This window comes from Hipposideros armiger, unplaced genomic scaffold, assembly GCF_001890085.2.
Source record: "Hipposideros armiger isolate ML-2016 unplaced genomic scaffold, ASM189008v1 scaffold_508, whole genome shotgun sequence".
Lineage (NCBI taxonomy): Eukaryota > Metazoa > Chordata > Mammalia > Chiroptera > Hipposideridae > Hipposideros > Hipposideros armiger.
The window spans coordinates 403,279-427,674 of record NW_017731858.1 but is presented as its reverse complement, the minus strand read 5'-3'; the positions used below and the strand labels follow the sequence as shown (position 1 = coordinate 427,674).

The window sequence follows — 24,396 nt, the reverse complement described above, 5'->3', positions numbered from 1 at the left end:
TGTTGTTAAGAGCATGCACTCTCACCAGCCCAGCTTGGGAGCAGCTCACTGCCCATGTGGGAATTGAACTGCTGACCCCGTTGCTCAGAGCTCATGCTCTAACCAACTGAGCCACTCGTAATTTTTCTTAATGTAATATATTTTTATGCTTGGATGTTTTTTATTAATCCCCCTATAATTTCTGTTACAGAAATGTGTATGCAATGATAAATTATAAGATATTTTTCTTGTACCTTTAAGGATCTGAGCGTTAAAATTTTTTTTGATTTAAGAAATTATCATTAAATGACTCTTTTAAATAGTAATTTAAATATTACTAATTTTTGTTAAATCTAATTACTATATATTGGTTACTACTACATTACTATTGATCAAAAATAAATATATTGCAAATATTTATAATTAAATGTAAATACAGAAAATTTTATTGGAAATGAATCTTTTCATGAAATAAATGGAAAAAGGTTTTTTCATTTAGGTCATGTATCCAGATATGAATATGCTCATTGCTAAAATTAAACAGGTCTTGTTGCAAATTAGCAACAAAATAAAAAGAATGAGGCCAGTAGTAGTAAAAAAAAATATCGTTCTATACTAGAAAGAAAATTTAAAATGAAAGAAAGAAAACAAAACAGTATTTCAAGGATTCAAGAAAATTAGTACTTTCTTATCTAGTTATATCTATTCCTTTCCAGAAAGGGCAGTCTAATTTGGAGTTATTTTCAGTTTTCTATTTCTATGTTTCTTGATTTTTTTATTGTTGTTGCTGTAATTATTTTTTTAATTTAAGACACATACTTTTCACTTTGACATGCCATCTCAGGATTAAAAATTCTCCTACGAACTGTATGTGTAAAGCTGTTGAATCTCCCTACTGCATTACCATCCTAGAAATCCTAGAAGACAGAGGAACCAGGAGGTGTTTTTTGTTTGTTTGTTTGTTTGTTTTACCACTCTTTCTTTTCTCAGCCTTGTGGGTTTCGTTGTTTTTCAGAGCAGTTAACTCCTAGGTAATTCCTATTAATCTTTTAAATTTCAACTTAAATGTCACATCCTCAGAAAACTTTTTGCTTTCAAGAGTAGGTCAGATTCCCCTCTTAACCTGCTCACACTGCATCATAACCTTTCTTTCATAGCAATGATCACATTTTATATGATTGGTTTTCTGTCTTTACAGTTAGACTGTAATGCAACTTTTTGAGGGGCCTTATCTTTTTTTGCTCCCCAAAGTATCCTCAGTACCTAGCACACTGTTGCCACTCAAGAAAGGTTTATTGAATGACTGAACAAAAAGGTGAAGATCCAGTTCCACTCCAGAAATGGAGGCTGGCAAAGAAAACATCAGTGAGTAAGTGGTGCTTCTGGAGGCAAAAAGTAGGATATTCTAGTATCAAAAGTCAGGACCAGCCAGTGACTCAGTCAAAACAAAGGATTTGGTGGGTCCAGCAGAAAGTTGCAATTCTGGATAGAACCTTGCTTAGTATCTACAGGTCAGCAGGAGCAGCATGAAAGATCTCAATTCAGTGCTAGGATGCCGTAGCTGACCAGAAGTAGCCTGCTGTTCAGGGTTAAACCCTTCTTGAGAAAGAAGCTACTACAGAACATGTGCCCTTCATGGTTTTCTTCACTGGGACCAGAGAAATAAAGCTAGGCTAAAAAGTGTTCGAAGAAGACCTATAAAAGGGTTTTGAGGGCCGGCTGAGTGGCACGTTGGTTAAGAGCTGGCTTGGGACACCAGAGGGCCCCGGTTCAGATCCCACATATGAGGACCAGTGACATTGCTCTCTACAGCTAAGATGCTGAACAACAGCTCAACCTGGAGCTGGGCTGCCATGATTCGCAGGCGAGGGCGTAGGCTGCAGCCCCTGCTGCAGTAGGTTGCCATGGGCTACCGTGTGTAGCCAGCAACCAGAGTGAGAGGCCAGCAGCTGCCGTGAGTGGCCGTCCAGAAGCCGGCGACTGATCTNGCAATGATGGTGCCAACTTGGGCCAGTGAAGCAACGTCCTCCACAACTAGACTGAAGAACAAAACGACAGCAACTTGTCTGTTCCCCTTCCCCCTTCCCCCAATTCCTCAGCGCTCTTCCTATCCCCCAATTCCCCAATAAAAATTTTTTAAAAAAAGGGTTTTGAGATGAGGGGTCTTCCTGGCTCCAAAATAATGTTCCCTCTTGCTATGTGGATTGCCCAATGTTACCATTACAATTGTTACATGTAGCCCCCAGGTGGCAGCAGTGTGTTACTCTTGAGCTGCAAATTCCTGATAAGTGCTTTGCCTTGACAACATCTAGCTTGCCATCTCTTGACTGACCCATAGGCTTAGATCTAGGGTGTCTTCACCCTGTGCCAAAAAGGCTTTTAAAGACTCCATTGGTATTTTCCTGACACTGACTCTTGAAGTTGCTCTCTTCTCTTCGCCACCCTTGAGTGCCTTCCAATCCTGTTAGAAATCATGACCCAATGGTTCCCTCCAACAATCCAGTCAACATGTCCAAAATGGAATTCATATTTCTCACCTATCCCATCCCCTACTCCTCACTCAAGCCTTCACTTCTCTATATTATCAAGAACATTTCCCATCCATTCAAGTCATGGTGAAGCCACCTCTAAAATATTTCAGATCTGCATCCTTCTCTTCAATTTGTTTGGCACAGGAGATCCTCCTGACTAAGCTCCTAACTCATCTGCTTATCTCCAACATTTTCCTCCCACAGTGCACTCTGCCACCATGATCTGTGCTTTTACTCAAACTCCACCAAGGACAAGAATGCCCCCATTTGTTAATCTGTTCAGGTTTGACTTATACTTCAAAGTGCAAATCTGCTGGTAGCTTCTTCAAGAAATTTTTCTGGGTCTTCTTTCAGCCCCAGCACCCCCATCATTCATTCCACTGCCGATCTACAGCACTTTATTAAGACCTTCTTTTACAGCTCTAATTTTTAACATTCTGCCTTGCAGATTATTCATTATTTATACACATGAACATCTCCCTCCGTCCCTTAGCCCAGATGTCAACTGTGTGGCACAAATGCTTCGAGTCATCCCCCCCCCCAGCATTCATTGAGAGACATCAGTAATAGACCTTAGCTATCTTCCTACTGAGACCAAATTCAATCTCAAAATCCTCGAAACAGTACTCCAGGCAGACCTGGTTCAGAAGATGAAATTCGTTTTCCATCCCTGCCCTGGGCTATAAAAAAAAATTAAGACAGAAAGCATGTCCTATTCTTCCTTGAATCCATCACAGCATCTTGCACATAATCTATCCTCATGTAAAGGCTTCTTCTTTTTTTTAAAGATTTTATTGGGGAATTGAGGAAGGGGAACAGTCAAGTTGTCCAATCTTAGTTGTGGAGGGCGCAGCTAGCTCAGCTCCAAATCCAGTTGTCATCCAGCCGCCTGTTGGCAACTTGCACCGGCTCAGCTCAAGGTGCCATGTTCAATCTTAGTTGCATGGGGCACAGCCCACCATCCCATGTGGGAGTTGAACTGGAAACTTTGTTGCCAAGAATGCATGCTTTAACCACCGAGCCATCCAGCAGCCCTTAGTCAGCTCAGGGCAGCTCAGGGCAGCTCAGCTCAAGGTGCCCTGTTCAATCTTAGTTGCAGGTGGGTGTAGCCCACCATCCCATGCAGGAGTCCAATCGCAACCTTGTTGTTTGGAGCACGTGATCTCACCAACTGAGCCATCCTGCCACCTGTTGGCAGCTCAGTGGCAGCTCAGCTCGGGCACAGCTCAGTGGCAGCTCTGCTCGGGCGCAGCTCACTGGCCCATGTGGGAATCAAACCGGCGACCCTGTTGCTCAGAGCTCGTGCTCTTAACCAACTGAGCCACTCGGCCAGCCCTGTGAAGGCTCCTTGAATGAATAAATTAAAAGGTATCGTGAAGCAGAGCAGACCATGACGCAGGAATGCTGCCCCCAGACTCCGATATAGCTACTATGTCCTGCTGCTGATAGTTACATGGTGTATACCAATATTTTCCAATACTATTTAAGGCAGCAACTTGCCAAAAGCTGCATAACTAAGTGGGCACTCAGCGGGTTTAAAGAGCACATACTTAACCACACATAATTTTTCTCAACCTAACATTCAGAGTCATAAGCCTGTTTTTCCACCCTGCTTTCAAATTTTCAATTCATTAAAAAATATAAAAGCATTACACCATTTTGGTTTTAATTAATCCATGCTGAAGTGCTCTTTCAATATCACATTTCCAACATGCTTATGTTGGTCCTTATCCTGAGGGGGAAAAATGATACAACTATTGCCATTTGCAAAAACATTCCTAGACATATTAAACATTGGCATTTGGTTGTGTGTATGAATGTATGTGTGTGCACAGGGGTTTATTTTTCCAAGGAAAATTATGTGTTAGTTGTGTAAGAATTTTCAAATTTCAAGGCCAAACTTGCTTTCACTTCTTTCACAGATGTCTTACTGTTCTTATAAACAATTTCCAGAGTCCAATGAAATACTAAACTAATGTTTAGTCACAGCAATCTGGAAGAGGGGAAAAAGGTACTTTGTGGTAACAGGGCCCTATTGATTACTAGATGCCAACATAGTATGGTTTTGAGGGCTAAATAAGTGTTTGTTCCCAAATATTTTCCCCTTTATATCACAAAGCATCAGTATTCAAAATTCTACCATAAGCCTTGTTAGATCCTGATTCAAACAAATTGTAGAAAAAAAATATGAGACCATTGGGGAAATGTGAACACTGGATGTTTGCTAACATTGAGTAATTTTTAAAAGTATGATAAATGGTATTGCAGTTACTTTTTAATAAAAATGGACCTCAGTTTTTAGACATATTATAGATGAAATGATACAGTATCTGGGATTTGCTTCAAAGTCATTCATTGTTTGGGGTTTAGAGAATGGGTAGAGATATAATTGAAAAAAGATTGACCACGCTGATAAATGTTGAAGCTGGATGATGGGTAAATGGTCTGTCATTCATTGTAACAGTCTCTCTACTTTTATGTCTGAACTTTTCTCCAACAAAAATTTTCCAAAATTTCCAATTTTCCACGAAAGTGGCAGAGTGGTTTTGGGGAGGCTCCTTGTAATATGAATCTTATCCAGGAGTAATAACCCACAAACATCTTAGCCTTCCTTGACCACAATAGCAAGGATGAACTGATCAAATGTCTCAGGGGAGGCAGAGGCCAAAAGGAAGAGGAAATGAGGCAGGTCAAGTCTTAGAAGAGAGGAAGTTCCAAAAGCCCTGGAACATGGAATTTTGCCAGAGTGGACAAGCCACTGTCAGCCACTGAAAGAGAGCATTTTGGAGTGGCAGCAGCTGGAGAGAGGATGCTAAAAGAAAGTAGTAGACTCCGAAGGGGGAAGGTATCTTGCACATGCGTGTTGTTGGGGGCTAGTGGGATGTAGCTTAGACTGGCAAAGCTGTAAAACAAACTCACCTTTTACCAAGAGCTATCTGTGTCTCCCCTCTAGTGACTTTGGAAACATCATGACGATATGACATTTAGATTTCATTCTTAGTCCAATTATCAGTCAAACAATAACTCATAAATCATTTTCTGTTTTTGTCTATATTTTCAAATCTACAAGTCTTGGACCAGCAGCTTTTCTTTATCTGCTTCCATTATTTTTCTAAAAACAATCAAAAGTTACCATTTTAATGATTGTGAATGTTAGACCTAAAAGGGCCCCTGGAAATCATGTACTCCTTTTTCCACAGGTGAGAAAACTGAAAGTAGGAGAATGGAATTGACTTGCCCAGCATTGCACAGTGCTGGCACATGGTAGGCACTTAAGAAATGCCTGTTGAATCCAGGATTGATAAATACTGGTATGACCTTATCAAGAAATTACAACTGGTATCTGGTGTGATTGGTTGGTGCCCATGTAATATAGTATTAATATCACTCCTGGTTGGAAAAAAATGAACAAATAAATACGAGTAAATAGAGAAAAGAAAGATTTGTTTTTACTTAGGGACCTTCTTCCTCTGTAATTCTAGCTCTGGTCTCCATTGGGACCCTACTTGCACAGACACCAGCTCTTGGCTGTGAAGCTCACAGCTAACCCAGGCCTCTTTCAGGGGCTGAGGTTTATCAGTTGTCTGTTAACCTTCTCAGTGGCCCCAGGTACTGGCCAGACTTATTTTGAGCTGCATGGCAGAATGTACATTAATTCTCATACGTTAAAGATTTGCACTGCACTCCCATCCTCAGAAAATGGTTAATTTGGGCTCCAAACTTCCTATTTTACTGCCAAGGAGCAGCTTCCAGCATTATTTTTCCAGTTTTTATCTAGCCCGGGGATGAGGGGAAATAGCAGATCTGTGTTTGTTTGTTTCCAGACAACTTAAAAAGTAATAATAATAATAATAATAATTATTATTATTATTGTTATTATAAAAAGAAAAGAAAAAAACCTACTTTTAATTTTAGGCATTTTAGAAGCATAAGTAAAAGAGCTGAGATTGAAATTCTAACATTCTAATATTGCTAACTAGATTTATACCATAGCATTTTTTCTAAAAACAGTGCAATTGCAAACTGTCATTCCATTACAAATTTAGTACAATGAAGGTTAACAGTATAATATGATATTGTAAAAGCCAGATATATTGCTGCCACCAAGATTGTCATTTTCACATAAGAAAAAAGAAGGAATTGATGCCAGCATAATGGTGTGTGCAATCACAGCTACCATTTATTGACGTTGGCTTTACATGGAAGTTGACTTTCATTGATATCATGGAATAACCCTATGAAGCAGGTCATTCTATCGCCATTTACAGATCAGAACAGATAATGTCAAGGAAGCCCCCCAACAAGTAGCACCAAAAGACAATTAAATGGAACATGAGAGAAAGACATGAGAATTAGAGAATCAGTCCAGGATATCCAATATTCAACTAATAGGAGTTACAGAATTAGAGAAAATAGAAAGGAAAATATTCTGTCAGAAATAATATATTTCGAAAATGAAAGATGAATTTTCAGTCTGAAAGGGCCCTCCAAAGCTCAGCCCAGTATATGGAAGAAGATGCATAAGAAGGCACATCACTGTTAAATTTTAAAACACTAGAGAACAAAAGAAAACTCTTAAAACTTGCAGAGAAAAAGATTACACACAGAAAGCTGGAAATCAATAGGGAATCACAATTTTAAAAGCAACACAAGAAGTAAGAACATGTTGGAATAATGTCTTCAAAATTCTGAAAGGAAATTGTTTCTAGTTAGGAGTTCTTCACCTAGTGAAAGCTTTAATCATATATGAAGATATATTCAGACTCAGAGGATTTTATTAAAATTACCTCCCATCAATCTTTCCAAGAAAGCTAGTGCAGGGTGTGGTCCAGGAAAACTAGGGCATTAAAACAAGAAAGAGAAAAACTTTAGATCTAGGAAAGAGAATCTAATACAGAAGACTAGCAAGGGGAATTCTCAGGATGACAGCTGAGGGGCAGGTCTAGAGGGCAACCATTCCAGAATGCATCAGAAGGGCAGTAAACTCCATGAGGATCATCTCCAAGATAAAGAAATGGAGTTCATAGATTACCTAATATATTTGACCATACTGAGTGGAGTTTTATGGTTCTGTCAGGAAGGCTGGGGCTGAACTCATGACAGGTATACAGAAGAACAAATCAAACCAAAAAAGAGACAATTTGGAAAAAACAAAATGAAAGAAATATAATTAATGGTACCCGACATTCGTCAACTGTGAGCAATAATTATGATATAATGCAAATACTGATTTTTAAAAGATTTTTATTAAAAGATAGCTAATACACAATATTATATTAGTTTCAGGTATACACCATAATTATTCAACACTGATATAACTAAAGAAGTGGTCACCATGATAAGCTCAACAACCATCTGACACCGTAATGTGGTATCACAATGTTATTCACTATATTCCCTATGCTGTACATTACATCCCCAAGGCTTATTTGTTTTATACCTGGAAATTTGAACCTTTTATTTCCCTTCACATTTCCCCTCCTTTTTAATTTTTCAATTACAGTTGACATTCAAATTTATTTATTTATTTATTTTATTTTTTATTTTTAATTTTTTTTTAAGATTTTTATTGGGGAATTGGGGGGATGGGAACAGTGCTGGGGAACTGGGGGAAGGGGAACATACAAGTTGCTGTCATTTTTGTTCTTCAATCTAGTTGTGGAGGATGTTGCTTCACTGGCCCAAGTTGGCACCGTCATTGCGCTCTTCCTGGGCGAGGCAGATCAGTCGCCGGCTTCTGGATGGCCGCTCACTGCGGCTGCTGGCCGCTCACGGTGGCTGCTGGCTACACATGGTAACCCATGGCAACCCACTGCAGCAGGGACTGCAGCCTACGCCTTCACCGGCGACTCACGGCAGCCCAGCTCCAGGTTGAGCTGTTGTTCAGCATCTTAGCTGTGGAGGGCAGTGTCACTGGCCCTCATATGTGGGATCCGAACCAGGGCCCTCTGGCATCCCAAGCGAGTTCTTAACCATCACGCCACTCGGCCGGCCCGACATTCAAATTTATTTTAATTTCAGGTGTACAGCATAGTGATTAGACTTTATATAATTTAAGAATTGATCCCCCTGACTAGCCTAGTACTCACCTGGTACTATACATAATTATTATCATATTATTGAATGTATTCTTTATGCTTTACTTTACATTCTGACGACTATTTTATAACTACCAATTTGTACTTCTTAATCCCTTCACCTTTTTCACCCTGCCCCCACCCCTCCCATCTATCAACCCAACAAATCTAGTATCCATCTGACACCACACATAGTTATTATAATATTATTGACTATATCCCTTATGCTATAGTCTGCATCTCCATGACTACTTCATAACAACCAATTTGTACTTCTTAATCCCTTCCCTTTTTTCACCCACTCTTCAACCCCCTCCCATCTGGCAATGATGAAAATGTCTCTGTATCTATGAGTGTGTTTCTGTTTTGTTTGTTTGTTTGTTCTTTAGATTCCATATGTAAGCAAAATCACATTGCATCTGTCATTCTCTATCTGACATACTCCACGCAGCACAATACCTTCCAGGTCCATCCATGCCACCGCAGATGGCAAGAACACATTCCCTGCTATGGCCAAGCAATATTCCATTGTATATATGTGCCACATCTTCTTAATTCATTCTTCCATCAACAAACACACAAGCTGCCTCCACATCTTGGCCATTGTAATCAATGCTGCAATGAACATATGGATGCACATGTCTCCTCGAAGTAGCGTTTTGGGTTTCTTCTGATAAATACTCAGAAATGAGATTACTGGGTCCTTCTTTGTCTCTTGTTATAGCCTTTGTTTTAAAGTCTATTTTTTCTGGTATAAATATTGCTACCCCAGCTTTTTCATTTGTTTGTTTCCATTTTCATGAAATATCTTTTTCCATCCAATTACCTACAATCTGTGTGTGTCTTTTGATGTCAAGTGTCTGTTGTGGGCAGCACATGTAAGTGTCTTGTTTTCTTATCCATTCAGCCACCCTATCTTTCGACTGGAACATTTAATCAATTTACATTTAAAGTAATTGTTGATAGATATGTAGTTGTCTATCTACATAAAAATAGATATTAAAAATGTAATTTTTTAATCTTTTTTTTAAAGATTTTTATTGGGGAAATTGGGGGATGGGAACAGCGCTGGGGAATTGGGGGAAGGGAAACAGACAAGTTGCTGTCGTTTTGTTCTTCAGTCTAGTTGTGGAGGACGTTGCTTCACTGGCCCAAGTTGGCACCATCATTGCGCTCTTCCTGGGCAAGGCAGATCAGTTGCTGGCTTCTGGACGGTCGCTCACTGCGGCTGCTGGCTACATACGTTAGCCCATGGCAACCCACTGCCACAGGGGCTGCAGCCCACACCGTTGCCGGCGACTCATGGCAGCCCAGCTCCAGGTTGAGCTGTTGTTCAGCATCTTAGCTGTAGAGGGCAGTGTCACTGGCCCTCATATGTGAGATCTGAGCCGGGGCCCTCTGGCGTCCCAAACCAGCTCCCAACCATTGCGCCACTCGACCGGCCCTAATCTTTTTTTTTTTTTCATCTTAAAGGAAGTCCCTCTAGGATTTGTTGTAATACTGGTATGGTGGTGATGAACTCCTTTAGCTTTTCCTTGTCTGAAAAGCTATTTTTTTTTTTTTAGCTGAGCCATCCTGCTACCTGTTGGCAGCTCAGCGGCTGCTCAGCTCGGGCTGGGAATCGAGCCGCTGTTGCTCAGAGCTCAAACTTTTGAGCGAGCTCTTAACCAACTGAGCCACTCGGCCGGCCCTGAAAAGCTCTTTTATAAAATTTTTTATTGAATTTATTGGGGTGACACAGGATAGTAAAATTATATTGGTTTCAAGTGTAGATTTCTATAATACATGATCTATACATAGCATTGTGTGTTCACCACCCAGAGTCAGTTCTACTTACATCACCATACATTTGACCCTCATTACCCTCTTTTACTACCCCGCTTACCCTCTGGTAACCACTAAACTGTTATCTGAGTCTGAGTTTTTGTTTCTTTGTCTTGTTTGTTGTTTTCAGTTTTATATCCCACGTATGAAGGAAATCATCTAGTTCTCAACTTTTTTCTGTCTGACTTATTTCGCTTAGCATGATAATGTCAAGATTCATCCATGTTGTCACAAATGGCAGTGTTTCAACTTTTCTTATGGCTGAGTAATATTCCATTGTATGTATGTATCACATCTTTTTATTAATTTGAGCCTTTTATTCCCTTCACTTTTTTTCTCCCTTTTTAAAACTTTCAGTTACCATTCACATTCAATATTATTTTCTATGAATTTCAGGTGTACAGCATAGTAATTAGGTATTTCTGTAATTTAAGATGTGATTCCCCCCAACTAGTCTAGTACCCACGTGGTACTATACATAATTATTATATTATTGAATGCATTCTTTATGCTTTACATTATATCCCCATGATTATTTTGTAACTACCAATTTGTACTTCTTAATCCCTTCACCTTTTTCACCCTGCTCCCAACCCCTCCCCTCTATCACCCCAACAAATCTAGTACCCATGTGACACCATACATAGTTATTACAATATTATTGACTATATTCCTTATGCTGTAGCCTACATCACCATGACTACTTTGTAACAACCAATTTGTATTTCTTGGTTTTTTTTAAGTGGTGAAGGAACAGTTTATTAGAAGAGATAGTACACTTCAAGAAATAGAAGTGGGCCTGAGCAGTAGAGAATGGCTCAAGGGCCCAATATGTACTTCTTAATCCCTTCCCTTTTCCACCCACCCCCAAAGTCCCTCCCATCTGGCAACCATCAAAATGCCTCTGTATCTATGAGCTTGTTTCTGTTTTGTTTGATTATTTTTGTCCTTTAGATTCCATATATAAGCGAAATCATATTGCATCCATCTTTCTCTGTCTGACATGCTCCACCCAGCAGAAAATTCTCCAGGTCCATCCATGACACCACAAATGGCTAAACCCCATTCCCTTCCTTGGCCGAGCAGTATTCCATTGTATATGTGTACCACCTACTCTTTATCCATTCATCCATTGATGAACACCCAAGCTGCCTCAACATCTTGACCATTGTAAACAATTCTGCAATGAACATATGGATGCACAGGTCTTCTCGAAGAAGTGTTTTAGGTTTCTTCGGAGAAATACTGGGTTGTCAGAAAAGTCTTGATGCATCTTTGCATCAGATGGCACTAGTTCATTTGCATCTATGTTATTGCAATATCATTAGACAGCTGACAGTTCTAGCATCATTCTAAGAAAAATTGAGCAATTTGGTTGAGTTTTGGAGATTTTACAATTTGAAGGTGGAAGACCAAGCTGTGCATTTGTGCCATATTTTACTGTTTCACTTCCATAAAGGGAAGAATGCACATCAAGCTTGTGAAAAGTTGCATAAAGTTTACAGTGACAATGTTCTACAATAATGTCAGTGCCAATGATGGTTCATGAAATTCCATGCTGCTGATTTTGATCTCAATGATGCTCCTCGGTCAGGGAGGCCCACCGAGATTGATGACAACAAAATAAAGGCATTGATCGAGTCAAACCCACGTTACACGACATGAGAGATTGCAGAAACATTGAATATCCATCATTCAAGCGTTCATGACCACCTGAAGAAGCTGGGATACATAAGCAAGCTCGATATTTGGACTCCGCATGAACTCAAAGTTCATTTGACGGTGCGTATAAACATCTGCAATATGCTCATTAAACATGAGGAAAATGATCCTTTTTTGAATGACTGGTAACCTGTGATGACAAGTGGATTGTTTACAACAATGTGGTGTGCAAATGGTCTTGGTCCCGACATGATGATTCGCCTCAAACGACATCGGAAGCAGACATTCATCAGAGGAAGGTTATGCTCTCAGTGTGGTGGGATTTCAAAGGTGTTGTGTTTTTTGAGTTCCTACCAAAGAACCAAACAATCAATTCAAATGTGTACTGTCGGCAATTGGACAGTTTGAACGAATCCTTCATCCAGAAACGTCGAGAGCTTTTCAATGTAAAGGAGTTGTGTTCCATTGCAACAACGTGAGACCACACACAAGTTTGATCACCCGTCAAAATTTATTGGAGCTTGGATGGGATGTGTTGCCACACCCACCATATTTGCCTGACCTTGCGCCGTCAGACTTCCACTTGTTTCACTCTCTTCAAAACTCCTTGCGTGGTATAATGTTCAAATCAGATGAGGCTGTAAATCAGTACCTTGTTCAGTTTTTCGCAAATAAAGACAGGTCCTTCTACGAACGAGGAATTATGAAGCTCACTGAAAGATGGCAAAAGGTTATCAAACATAACGGGCAATATAACATTGATTGATGTTTGTTCTTTATATAAATAAATGACCTTTGAAAAACATAGACAAAATACATCATGACTTTTCCGACAACCCAATACGCAGAAATGGGATTACTGGGTCCTTCTTTGTCTCTTGTTATGACCTTTGATTTAAAGACTATTTTGTCTGGTATAAGTATTGCTACACCAGCTTTTTGTTGTTGTTATTTCTATTTTCATGAATATCTTTTCCTCATCGCTTTACTTTTAGTCTGTGTGTCTTTTGATCTGAAATGAGTCTCCTGTAAGCAGCATATATGACAGTGTTGTTTTTTATCCTTTTGCCCACCTTATCTTTTGATTTGGAGCCTTTAACCCATTTACATTGAAAGTAAATGTTGATAGTTATGAAGTCATTGCCATATTATTATTCATATTTTTTCATCTTTTTATTTTATTTTCTCTGAAAGAAGTTCCTCTAAGATTCCTTGCAATTCTGGTTTGGTGTCAGCAAATTCCTTTAGCTTTTTCTTCTCTGAGAAGCTCTTTATATGTCCTTTAATTCTAAACAATAGCCTTGCTGAGTAGAGTAATTTTGGTTGTAGGTCTTAACTTTTCATCACTTTGAATATTTCCTGCCAATCCCTTCTTGCCTGCAACGTTTCTGTTGATAAATCAGCTGAATCTAATGGGGGCTCCCTTTTAGTTAACTAACGGCTTTTCTCCTGCTGCTTTTAAGAGTCTTTCTTTGTCTTTAATCTTTGGTATTTTAATTATGATGTGTCTTGGTGTGGGCCTCTTTGGGTTCATCTTGTTTGGGACTCACTGTATTTCCTGGGCTTGTATATTTATTTCCTTCACCAGGTTAGGGAAGTTTTCCATCATTATTTTTTCAAATAGGCAATTGATTCTTTGCTCCCTCTGTTCTCCTTCTGGTACCCCCTATGATGTGATTATTGGTACACTTGATGTTGTCTCAGAGGCCCCTTACTATACTGATTTTCTTGAACTCTTTTTTTGATGTTCTGATTGGGTGTTTTCTGCTACCTTATCTTTTAAATTGCTGATTCGATCCTCTCCTTCTTCTAATCTACTGTCGATTCCCTCTAATGTATTCTTCATTTCAGTTATTGTAATCTTCATTTCTGACTGGTTCCTTTTAATGTCTTCTATCTGCATTTTTATGTTTCCTCTCTCTTTGTTGAAGTCCTCCCTGAGATCATTGAACTTCCTTATGAACCATGTTTGGAACTCTGTGTCTGATAGATTGCTTGTCTCCATTTTGTTTCGTTCTTTTTCTGGAGCTTTGTTCTGCTTTTTTCATTTGGCACATTTTCTTTGTCTCCCCATTTTGGCTGCCTCCCTGTGTTTGTTTCTATGCATTAGGTAGGGCTGCTATGCCTCTCTGTCTTAGTAGAGTGGCCTTATGTAGTTGTTGTGCTGTGGGGTTCAGTTGTGCAGTCTTCCTGGTCACCTGGAGCTCCAGGTGTATCCATTGTGTGGGTTGTGTGTGCCCTTCTGTTGTAGTTGAGCCTTGGTTGCTCTTTGCACATCAATGAGAGGGGTTGATCCTCTGGCTAATTGGTTGTGAGGACTGGCTGTGACAACAGTGGAGGAACTGTAGTGCAGGGGCTGACCCTACAGAGCAGGATTCACTTTAGCAGGGTTCTGGTGCCTGCCCAGTGTACACTTTGGGTGGGTTGTCCCCAGAGATGGACAGGTGATGCTCTGGTTGTGTCTAAAGCTGGCCACCAGGCATGCCAGCCTCTGGGCCTCCTGGGAGGTTCACCACAGGCTAAGTTCAGCCACAGCCTGTGCCCTGCCCGGGGCCACCTGGCTTTAGCCACAAAGCAATCTGAAGATAGCCGCTGCCCTCACTGTGCTTTGAGGTGCCTTGAGAGACCAAGCTACAAATCAAGTCCAGCTCCTGCTAGATCTGGGTTTGGGGTTGCTCAGTCAGAGGTATGGGACATGCCGAAGAGAGATGCTGCTCGTTTTGGTGTTTTGAACCTTTGAGATATTTTAGGAAAGTCTACAGCATGAGCCTAGAGAGGCCATTTATGCAGAAAAGCCACTGGAAGCAGCTTGTAGCCACTCAATAACCATTCCTTTTCTCTTTTTATATAATGGTCTACCTAAAAAATGTTGAAAACTAGCAGTGAAATATTTTCCTGTTGCTAATGGTAAACTAAAAGTGTGGCCATTAGGAAAGAGAGTTAAAGACCAAAGAACAGTCAGGAAGAAATCATCTTGGGCATTGATATAAAATAATAGCTAGCCTACCCAAATGTCAGTAAAACTCCTCTCTTGCCTAAAGTAAAAGCATGCCAGGATTTAGCTACAGTATTTACCAAAAAAGTTTTTTATTTCTTGATGTAATCATTAGCGTTTAAAATAAAAGAGATTCTGAAAATCAATGTGCTTAGATCATTCTGGCTCCTTTCCCGCTGAGATAAGGTGAACGTGTTTGTGGCTACAGGAATTTGTGTTCCATAGATCTCAGATATACAATCTCAAGGGTCCTCACTTAAATGTTTTCTGTCATAATATTCAGTGTGTTGATATATTAAGAAGCAAAAGGAAGTTTCTTATTAAAAATAAAACAAAACTATACTCATACTTACCTGGAGGTAGATTTCCAGAATCTTCTTGGATAATTCTAGAGAGTTAACAGAAGTAACCTAACCAAGATCAGCACCCACTACCCACACCCTAGGGTTTGGATCCTGTGAAGAGTCAGAGTAATTAACAAATGTGGTCTAGCTAAAGACCCACTCCTAGAGCTTAACACAAATGAGAAAAAACCCTCTGTGGCATTCAAACCGCGTTGCTATAGTTATAGAAAATATGAAACTGCATCACCATCTCTTAAGAGGACAGCTATTGAGGACTGATTTGCCTAGTCTCAAATTTGACCTGTTAATGTGATTAATTTCTAACTAGGGGTCCCCCTTCATGTAAACCATGACAGTTTCCTTAAGTATACTGCACTATTTTAAGCTTAATATTAGAAAGTATCAGTTCTCCATTTCCCTTAACTATCATAACTACAATTTAACAAATACTTACGTTGCTTTAGATACTGCTTGCAAAGGCTGTACTAATGTTAAACTAAGTGCATGCCCTTATCAGAAAACAGCCACATTGAGGATAGCAGGAAAGTTTATGACAAATGATTACCAGATAAATTAGCTCTCTTAGAATTTTTCACATTTATTCTTTTAACTCCAATTTTTTTCTGCCACCCACTCCCCATAACACTTTCCCCAAAATAAAGACAAAGGAAAACATTTGGGTGACATACAAAAAGACAAAATTTATTTTAGTGAAGCTTTCTTATAAGAAGTTAAACAAAATGATCCCTAGGTGAAGGCATTACCAAAAAAGTTCTTAAACATTGTTCCACCTATCTCTTTAGTACCCAGATGAAGAAAACACTTAATCTGAATAAAAAAATAAGAATGGATATTCTTACAAGTTTACTTAGGTATGTGGGGAAAAAAATCCATATAGATTAGACATAAAACAGTAAATGAACCTAGTAGTTTCCTACAGGTGATGAGAATCCCACTGATGTATTGAAGTTTCCAAGAGTTCCCAGCACCTGGGGATCACTTTCCAGAAATTATTAAACAGCCATAGCTACTCCCATGACTCACTGCGCCCTTTTCCCTTAACTATTTTACCACTAAAAGAGGAGGATGCAAACAAAATACAATTTCCCCATCCCCAGGCTGCATGACTGTCAGCATCAGTAGTTCTTGGGTAACCAGAACATCAAGGAACACCCCCCCCCCGCCACCCATTGCCATCTAAATAGGATAACAGGAAAAAATGGCCTAGGTGGAGGCATTTAGGTGTTTTGCTTCCCAGAATTATAAAACACCTGGCTAGTAAGTAATATCGTTCCTACAAATGAAAATCAAATATTCTTTTTACAGAACAGTAGAACAAAGTGGAACATCCACTCTGCCTGTCTCCCAGCCTCAATCTGACCTCAAAAATAAAAGCACAGGGAGGCAACACCTTGACATCTATCCAGCCTTCCTCCAAACCCCAATTATCTTAGAAAAGCTGGGGCACAGTGCTCCTCCTCTGCAGTGCAAGCAGGTTGCCACTTTTGCCCAAATCTGTGAAGAGCAGGGATCTCTGATTTCCCTCCACTTACGAGCAGAAATTGCAAGCAGCACCATCCTATTAATACAAATGGGTGAATGTTTGCAGAACTGGCGATACAAATTTTTCAAGTTCCTACCAGTAATCTGAGTCTATGTATGTAAAGAGAGAAAGACTGGGGTGGATGCGGGGCATTTCATTGCCACACTTCCTTCCATTTGGAGAAAGTAGGAGTAGAAGGAACATATATGTTGTGGGGATGGGTAAGAATAGAACCCTAACATACGCAAAAAAAAATGCATACAAACGCTGGAGCCTTGGATGCTGGTTATCAATATAAGACACAAAACCTACTAATAACTCTTTGTGGCAGTAAGGGGAAAGAGGAAAAGATACAACTGTTCTTTTTATCAAGCAAATTGCAAAGTTCTAAGTGAAGATAATACCTCCTTTCTGTTTAGAAAATATGTAGGGAAATAGTAAATGCTGAAAATCTTCAAACAAATGCAGACTCACACAGAAGTTACAAAATATGCAAGAATTCATCATCATTGCTCAGTCTACTCACACTTTACCTGAGATGCAAATCACTCCCTGCTCCTCTAGGTGTTCTGAGCAGATTTTTGGTCTACCGAAGGTGAAAGAATACAATGTGGGAGAATGAAAAAGGGGAAATCGGTGTGGGAACTGGGGAGTTAAAAGGTCTGAAAAATGAATGGCAGAGAAAAATAAAGTGGTGAGAATTGAGGTGTTCCAACCAGATTGTGGACCCTTGGAGGCAGTGTGCCTCACAGGACAGTCTGACACATAGTAAATACTTGAGCTGAGTAGCAGAGGTGAAGAACAAACAATGTATCATTAGAGACTGGAGGTTCAAACTCTAATGCCCACTAAGTCATTCTGTCTCTGCTGCCCTTAAAAGACTGCAGAGGCTTTGAAAGGCCTTGGTAAAAGCAGCAGTCCCTGCCTTTGCTGTAGTTCTCATCACAGCCAGCACTGCTGCCTGGGCCTCTCAAAGCAGAGGGAAATGCTGCTGAAGGGATGAGGATTCGACTCAGAAGTTTTAATAGCAACAAACATCACTTAATGGGATCTCAAACAACAGAGAACAGATCTTGTCAATTTTGTTTGTTAGGTGTTGTCTGTGACTCAAGTTTGGCATGAACATTTGCACCCAAAATGAGTTCCCCCAGAAATAAAATTTGTTGGTACTGTTTGACACAAAGAATACAAAGCAGGCATAGATTGCTCAGGAAGTTGTCACAACTCTTGATAAGATTAACTCTACTGTGATCATCACTTTTTGTTTTGTCCCCTAGTTTGAAGCCTTCGCAAAAGATGCCTGCTTTTATAATTCAATGAGTATGACTCCACTCTCTTCTCCAAAGCAACCATTATTTTTGTTTTTTTGGTGCATGACTCAACATAAAAACGTGTGGCTCTTATGAGCTGCCTGTTTTTAAATGGTCCAGTAGTTTCAGTTTCCATTTAGCAAGTTACCAGTTAACAAATGGAGAATGGGATGAATCTTCACAAGGTCACATTGAAGGTTAAAATAAATTATCCCCATCACTGAGAGGCTCTCTTCAGGTTTTCTATCAGCACTACAGAGTCAGTTTCTTCTTTGGCTTGTTTCTCATAGATGTCATATTTCTTCCAGTGCTGGGAGAAAGGAAAAAACACATACACAATGACTTTTCTAAATAATGTTCTTTCCCTGAGTACTCACAGCCAGTGCTTATTTTTAGGTTTGCGTGCATGGAACCATAAGTGTATGTTTCCTGTTATGTTTTTATTTTTTGACCTAAGAATCTTCATCTATTTGAACAACTAATGAAACAAAACAAGCTCTTAAAAATCTCTTAAAGAGAGAAAAAGCATGGAATTATTATGTGACACTTAATGGCTATCTTAAGAGATAAACAAATCTGTACATCTTCAAAATTGAAAACAGTCTTTGGAAGAAAAATAAAAGGGTGGCATACTTTTCTTACTTCAACTGTTTTTACCTTTATTTTCTTACCACTCAAATTTGACCATAGCTCCACAGATATATAATAGGTTCAAAAAGTCAACCAGCATCTGAATGGCAACATAAAATGTCCCAAAAGTCTTAGTGCAGTTAAAACTTTTGAAAGACCTTGTATTAACAACTTCAGGTAACACCATTTGCTAGAACAGGGAATTACACATAAATTAAGCTCAGCTTGAACTTAATTTAAGTGTGTCTCTTATAGTGAAAGCCAATATCCTGGTCCTTGCCTTCTTTACTTATAAATCAAGGAAAAGGGTAAAACCTGAGCTCAGTTCCCTCATCTGTAAAATAAAGTTGTTAAGACTAAATCAGGGGTTGGCAAAGTATGATCTAAGGGCCAAACCAGCAGGCCACCTGTTTTTATAAATACACTTTTACTGGAACATAGCCATGCTCACTTGTTTGTGTATTGTCTATGGTTGCTTCCATGCAACAGCAGCAGAGTTGGATTATCGTGGTAGAGAACAAATTGCTTGCTAAGCCAAAACAATTTATAATCAGCCCTCTGTATCTGTGGGTTTTGCATCTACAGATTCAACCAACCACAGATCAAAAGCAGTATTTTCAATCCGAGGTTGAAAATCCATGGATGTGGAGGGCCAGTTGTTTGCATTGTTCTACACCATCTTATATAAGGTACTTGAGCAACCCCAGGATTTGGTATCCACGGAGGGCACTCTAACCAATCCCCCATGGATACAGTACTATTTGACCCTTTCCCAAAAAGTTTGCCAACTCCTGCACTAGATTATTTCTAAGCTCCTTTTCTGCTCTTGTGTTTTATGGTTCTATAAGCCTAGGAAAGAAAATGGAAAGAAGAAAAACAGAAGCAAGAGCCACAATGGATATTCAGACACCTTAGGTTGAGCAACTGGAGATGGACTGAGCAAGTCAGCAGCATCCAGTCTTAGAAAGCCTATGGAAGAATGAGTTGAGAAACACTGCTTAAAACATCCAAATAATTCTAAATAAATTACTTAATTCTGATACTCCTAGTAGAGTGGCTAAAATAAGAAATACTGGCAATTCTAAGTGCTGACAGGGATCCAGGGTAACTGGATATCTCATATATTGTGGAAACAAAATAGTACAGCCACTATGGAAAACAGTCTGGCAGTCTCTTAGAAAACAAAACATATGCTTACTGCATGACCCAGAAATCCCACTCCCATGTATTTACGCAAGAGAAATATGTCCACACAAAGACCTCTACATGAATATTTATAGCAGCTTTATTCCTAAAAGCCAAAAACTAGAGATAACCCCGAAGTCCTTGAATAAATGAATGGTTAATAAACCACAGTACAGCCATATCATGGAATACTGTTCAGCAATAAAAATAAATGGACTATTGATATGCACAACAACATGGATATCTCTTAAATGCATTATGCTAAGAAAGAAGACAGATTTTAAAACTCTGTGCACTGTATAATTTCATTTATATGACATTCTGGAAAAGGCAAAACTTTACAGATAGAAAACATATCAGTGACTGCAAGGGTATAGGGTCAGAGGGTGGGGGTTGACTGCAGTGGGGCACAAGGGAACTTTTTAGAATATGATGGAAATGATCTATATATCTTGATTAAAGTGGTGGCTTTAAAACTGCATACATTTGCTAAAACTCTTCTAATTATACACTTAAAAAGAGTAAATTTTATTGTATGTAAATCAAATCAACAAACCTGATTTTATAAAATGAGAAATGCACAGATTTCTAATAAAAAAATCTGAAAAAAATACATAACCTTAAAATAATGCCTTATTCAAGAAATTTCGCTTAAGACAACGGCTAGCCATTTGAAAAATAAAGTTAAGCCACATCTCAAGCTTACATGGGTAAATTCCCTATGGATAAAAGACTGAAATCTAAAAAACAAACTCAAGTAAGCACTAGGAAAACATATTGGGCAACAATTATATAAATCTGAGGTAGGAAAGGGGTTTCTACATGTAAAAAAATAAAGGAAGATTTAGTTTTTAAAAAAGTAAAAAAGTTTTGTACATCATTAATCACCTTAAATACAATACAAAAGCAAACATAGATGACAAACCAAAGGGTTAATATCTGATATATAAAAAGAGATTTACAAACCACCAAGGAAAAGATGAATATTGCATGGATAACATGAACAACGAATAAGAACTGCACAAAAGAATTAATTCAAGTCAATGAACATATGAAAAAATATAAAAGTTGATATGTAAAAATAAAACAAGATGCCCTTTTCCCAACTATCAAATCGGCAGTAATTCTTTTAATTAGATACATTCAGGCAAAAGCATGGCAAAACTACCATTCAGATATCCTACTGGTAGGTGTATAAATTGGTATAACCTAATTGAAATCTATGCTTCTTATGAAAAGTTTAAGTGTGTGTATTATAGTGCCCCCATTTCTTAATATGAAAGAATCAGACCTTACATATGGAACCAGAGCGTTTAGTTCAACAGCATATATTCTATATTTTTATACATCTGTAAAACCGATCTACCTCGTTTTCTTTAGCCTCTGCATAATATTTCATTGCATGAATGCATCATAACTTATTTAACCAGTATCCTTAATAGATATTTAACCTGTATAGCCTTTCTGGGTGACAATTTGTCAATATCAATAAAAGAGTTTAAAATCCATATAATCTCCTTTGATCCAGCAATCTTAACTTGTAATAATTTATCCCAAGAAAATAATAAAATATATATGCTAATATTAACTATGAAATGATACCTATAATAATGAAACTTAGAATTTAGCTCAATGTCCAATAATAGGAATTTGGTTAAGTACATTATGATACATTCACGTAAGGGAATATTATTTAGCTATTATAAAGCATATTATATGACCAGCGCTGGCCAACTTTTTCTGTAAATGGCCAGATAACAAATATTTTCAGCTTTGAGGGCCATATACTCTCTGTTCCAATAACTCAACACTGCTGTTGTAGCATGAAAGCCATAGATAATATAAGTGAATAGGCGTGGCTGTGTTCCAACAAAATTTTATTTATGGACACTGAAATTTGAATTTCGTATACTTTTCATATGCCATGATACAGTATTCTTCTTTAGATTTTTCAGCTATTTTAAAATGTGAAGACCATTCTTAGCTTGCAGGCTGTACACAAACAAGTGGCAGGTAGGATTTGACCTGTGGTCTATCATTTACAGAGACCTCCTGGGAGAAAGGTTCTGGTTGGCAGCATGGTTTTTTTTAATCTCCCCAAATGCCACCATAAAAACGACAAGTAGGGAAGGCAAGTAGGAAAGCAAAACCAAAATCCATGGACACAATGTAGAACAAAATCAAATGAAAATGATTCCCCCATGAACCCTGAAATCTGAGTGGATGAGGACAAATTAAGAGATAGCTACAAGAGCAAAATGGTATCAGCTATGGAAGAGTCTGCAGCGAGAATTAGCAAGGTATCTGTGAGATTTGAGAACTGTAAAATAACTCACTCAAACCTCAGCAAGCTAATTTATGAACAACAACTGACACTGGCAGGGGTTTGCACCTTCAAAGAGTGACTGAGTGCAAGGAGTTGATGGTACAGCTGGGAGCCAGCCGCCTGGGCCTCATGAACTCTCAAAACCATCCAAAGCTCCCTTCCAGAATGAAGTCCCACTCTGAGGAGAAACTGGTGGGAACAGACTCCACACTGATCAGGAATGGGACAACAGAGACAAAATAGAACATCCAGATAAAAGTAGAAGAGGCAGAAAGGAAGTAACTATAATTCTGAACAATTCTCAAAAACAACAGAAGATGGAACTCTATAGCCATGAAATTAGGGGGGGAAAACCTATTCTATATCAAGCCTCCTAAAACTTCAGGTAAACTAATTTCACATAAAAATACGCAATAGATTAATATCCTTACAGAATTAAAACATGCCAGAAAGATAAATCTACCAAAAAATGATGAAAATTAAAATCTAATATTTCAAAATTAGCTAAAATATATTAAGAGTCATATGATACAAAAAATGTACATGATATGGAACACTATAAAATTCAGAGGAAGAACAATTTAGAAATGACATGATAAAACTCAGGAAAGGATTAGAAGTAAAAGAAAATAATCATTTCAAAAAAAAAAGACAAAGCTAATTGGGACACAGGAGCAAATAAACATAACAGATAATACCTTAAGAGAAACAGAAGGTGAAAAGGAAGCTTTTTTAATCAAAAAGAAATGAAGGTGGATGAAAATTATCAAGAGGATGTGACAAATATCAAAGACAAGCAAAGAAAACAAGGGAACATAAGTGTATAAGTGAAGAAGTTTTTACTGAAATCAGAAAAAAAGATCTGAAACTACATGCTGAAAGGGCACACCACATACCTTGGAAAATCAACACAGAATGATCAACAATAGCAAGACATATTCTGATAAAATTACTGGACTTTGAAGAAAAAAAAACCATCTTTTGACAACCAGGAAAAAACACGAAGTGTTTTAATACAGAAAGAAAATTATATTGTCAGCAGACTTCGGCAACATTTTATGCCAGAAGAAAAGGGATGACATATTTAATCTACCCAAGGCAAGAACATGTGAGCCTTGGATTTCATATCTAGCTAAAATAATTTTCAATTATCAATGTAGCAAACTCCATCAATGTGTAAATAATTTATGAAATATCGATCTCATGAATCCTTCCTGAGAAAACTTTTAGAGCTTCAAACCACCAAAATGACTGGAGAGACATAAAGACCAGTAGTGAGCATTAAATACATACCCACACAGAATTAAGACTAAATGAGGGCTATAAGGGAGACAATATAGTAGATAATGTCCTTATGCACTGACAATGTAGATACTGGACAACTTTAAATATGGGGAGAGAGCAGGGAGAACACATGGAAAAATTGATCTTTTCAATAATCATTAAACATGAGCCTCCCAAGTGGCTTGTTTGTTAAGATTTGGCTTTGGGACACCAGCTCTGAGCAGCAGGGCCACTAGTTCGAATCCCACATTAGGGCCAATGAAGCTGTGCCCTCTACAGCTAAGATGGTCAACAACAGCTCGACCTGAAGCTGGGCTGCCCTGAGTCGCTGGTGACTGCGTAGGCTGCAGCCCCTGCTGCACTGGGCTGCCATGAGCTACCGTGTGTGGCCAGCAGCCAGCGTGAGCAGCCGGCAGCCGGTGTGAGCTGCCAAGAGCTGCTGTGAGCGGCCATCCAGAGGCTGGCAACCGATCTGCCTCACCCGGGAAGAGTGCAATGATAATACCAACATGGGCCAGTGAAGCAATGTCCTCCACAACTAGACTGTAGAACAAAACGACAGCAACTTGTCTGTTCCCCTCCCCCAATAAAATATTTTTTAAAAAAAGAATACATTCATTTTTTTCAGTTGCCTTTTTTCATTTCTAAAACTTGGATTACTCTCATTTCCACCCATCATCGGCATCATAGATTTTTTTTTTTTTTT

At 38.8% G+C, this 24,396-nt stretch overlaps 1 protein-coding gene across 1 annotated transcript in view; it reads right to left on the bottom strand.

Annotated features, from left to right (window-relative positions):
- Window positions 1-16,087: 16,087 nt before the first annotated feature.
- Window positions 16,088-24,396, bottom strand: part of IL13RA1 (interleukin 13 receptor subunit alpha 1) — an 80,505-nt gene continuing 72,196 nt past the window's right edge. Inside the window, exon 10 of the mRNA XM_019667835.1 lies at window positions 16,088-18,575. Within this exon, the coding sequence (XP_019523380.1) occupies window positions 18,483-18,575 (93 nt within the window). The 3' untranslated portion in view covers window positions 16,088-18,482. The remainder of the gene's footprint in view (window positions 18,576-24,396) is intronic.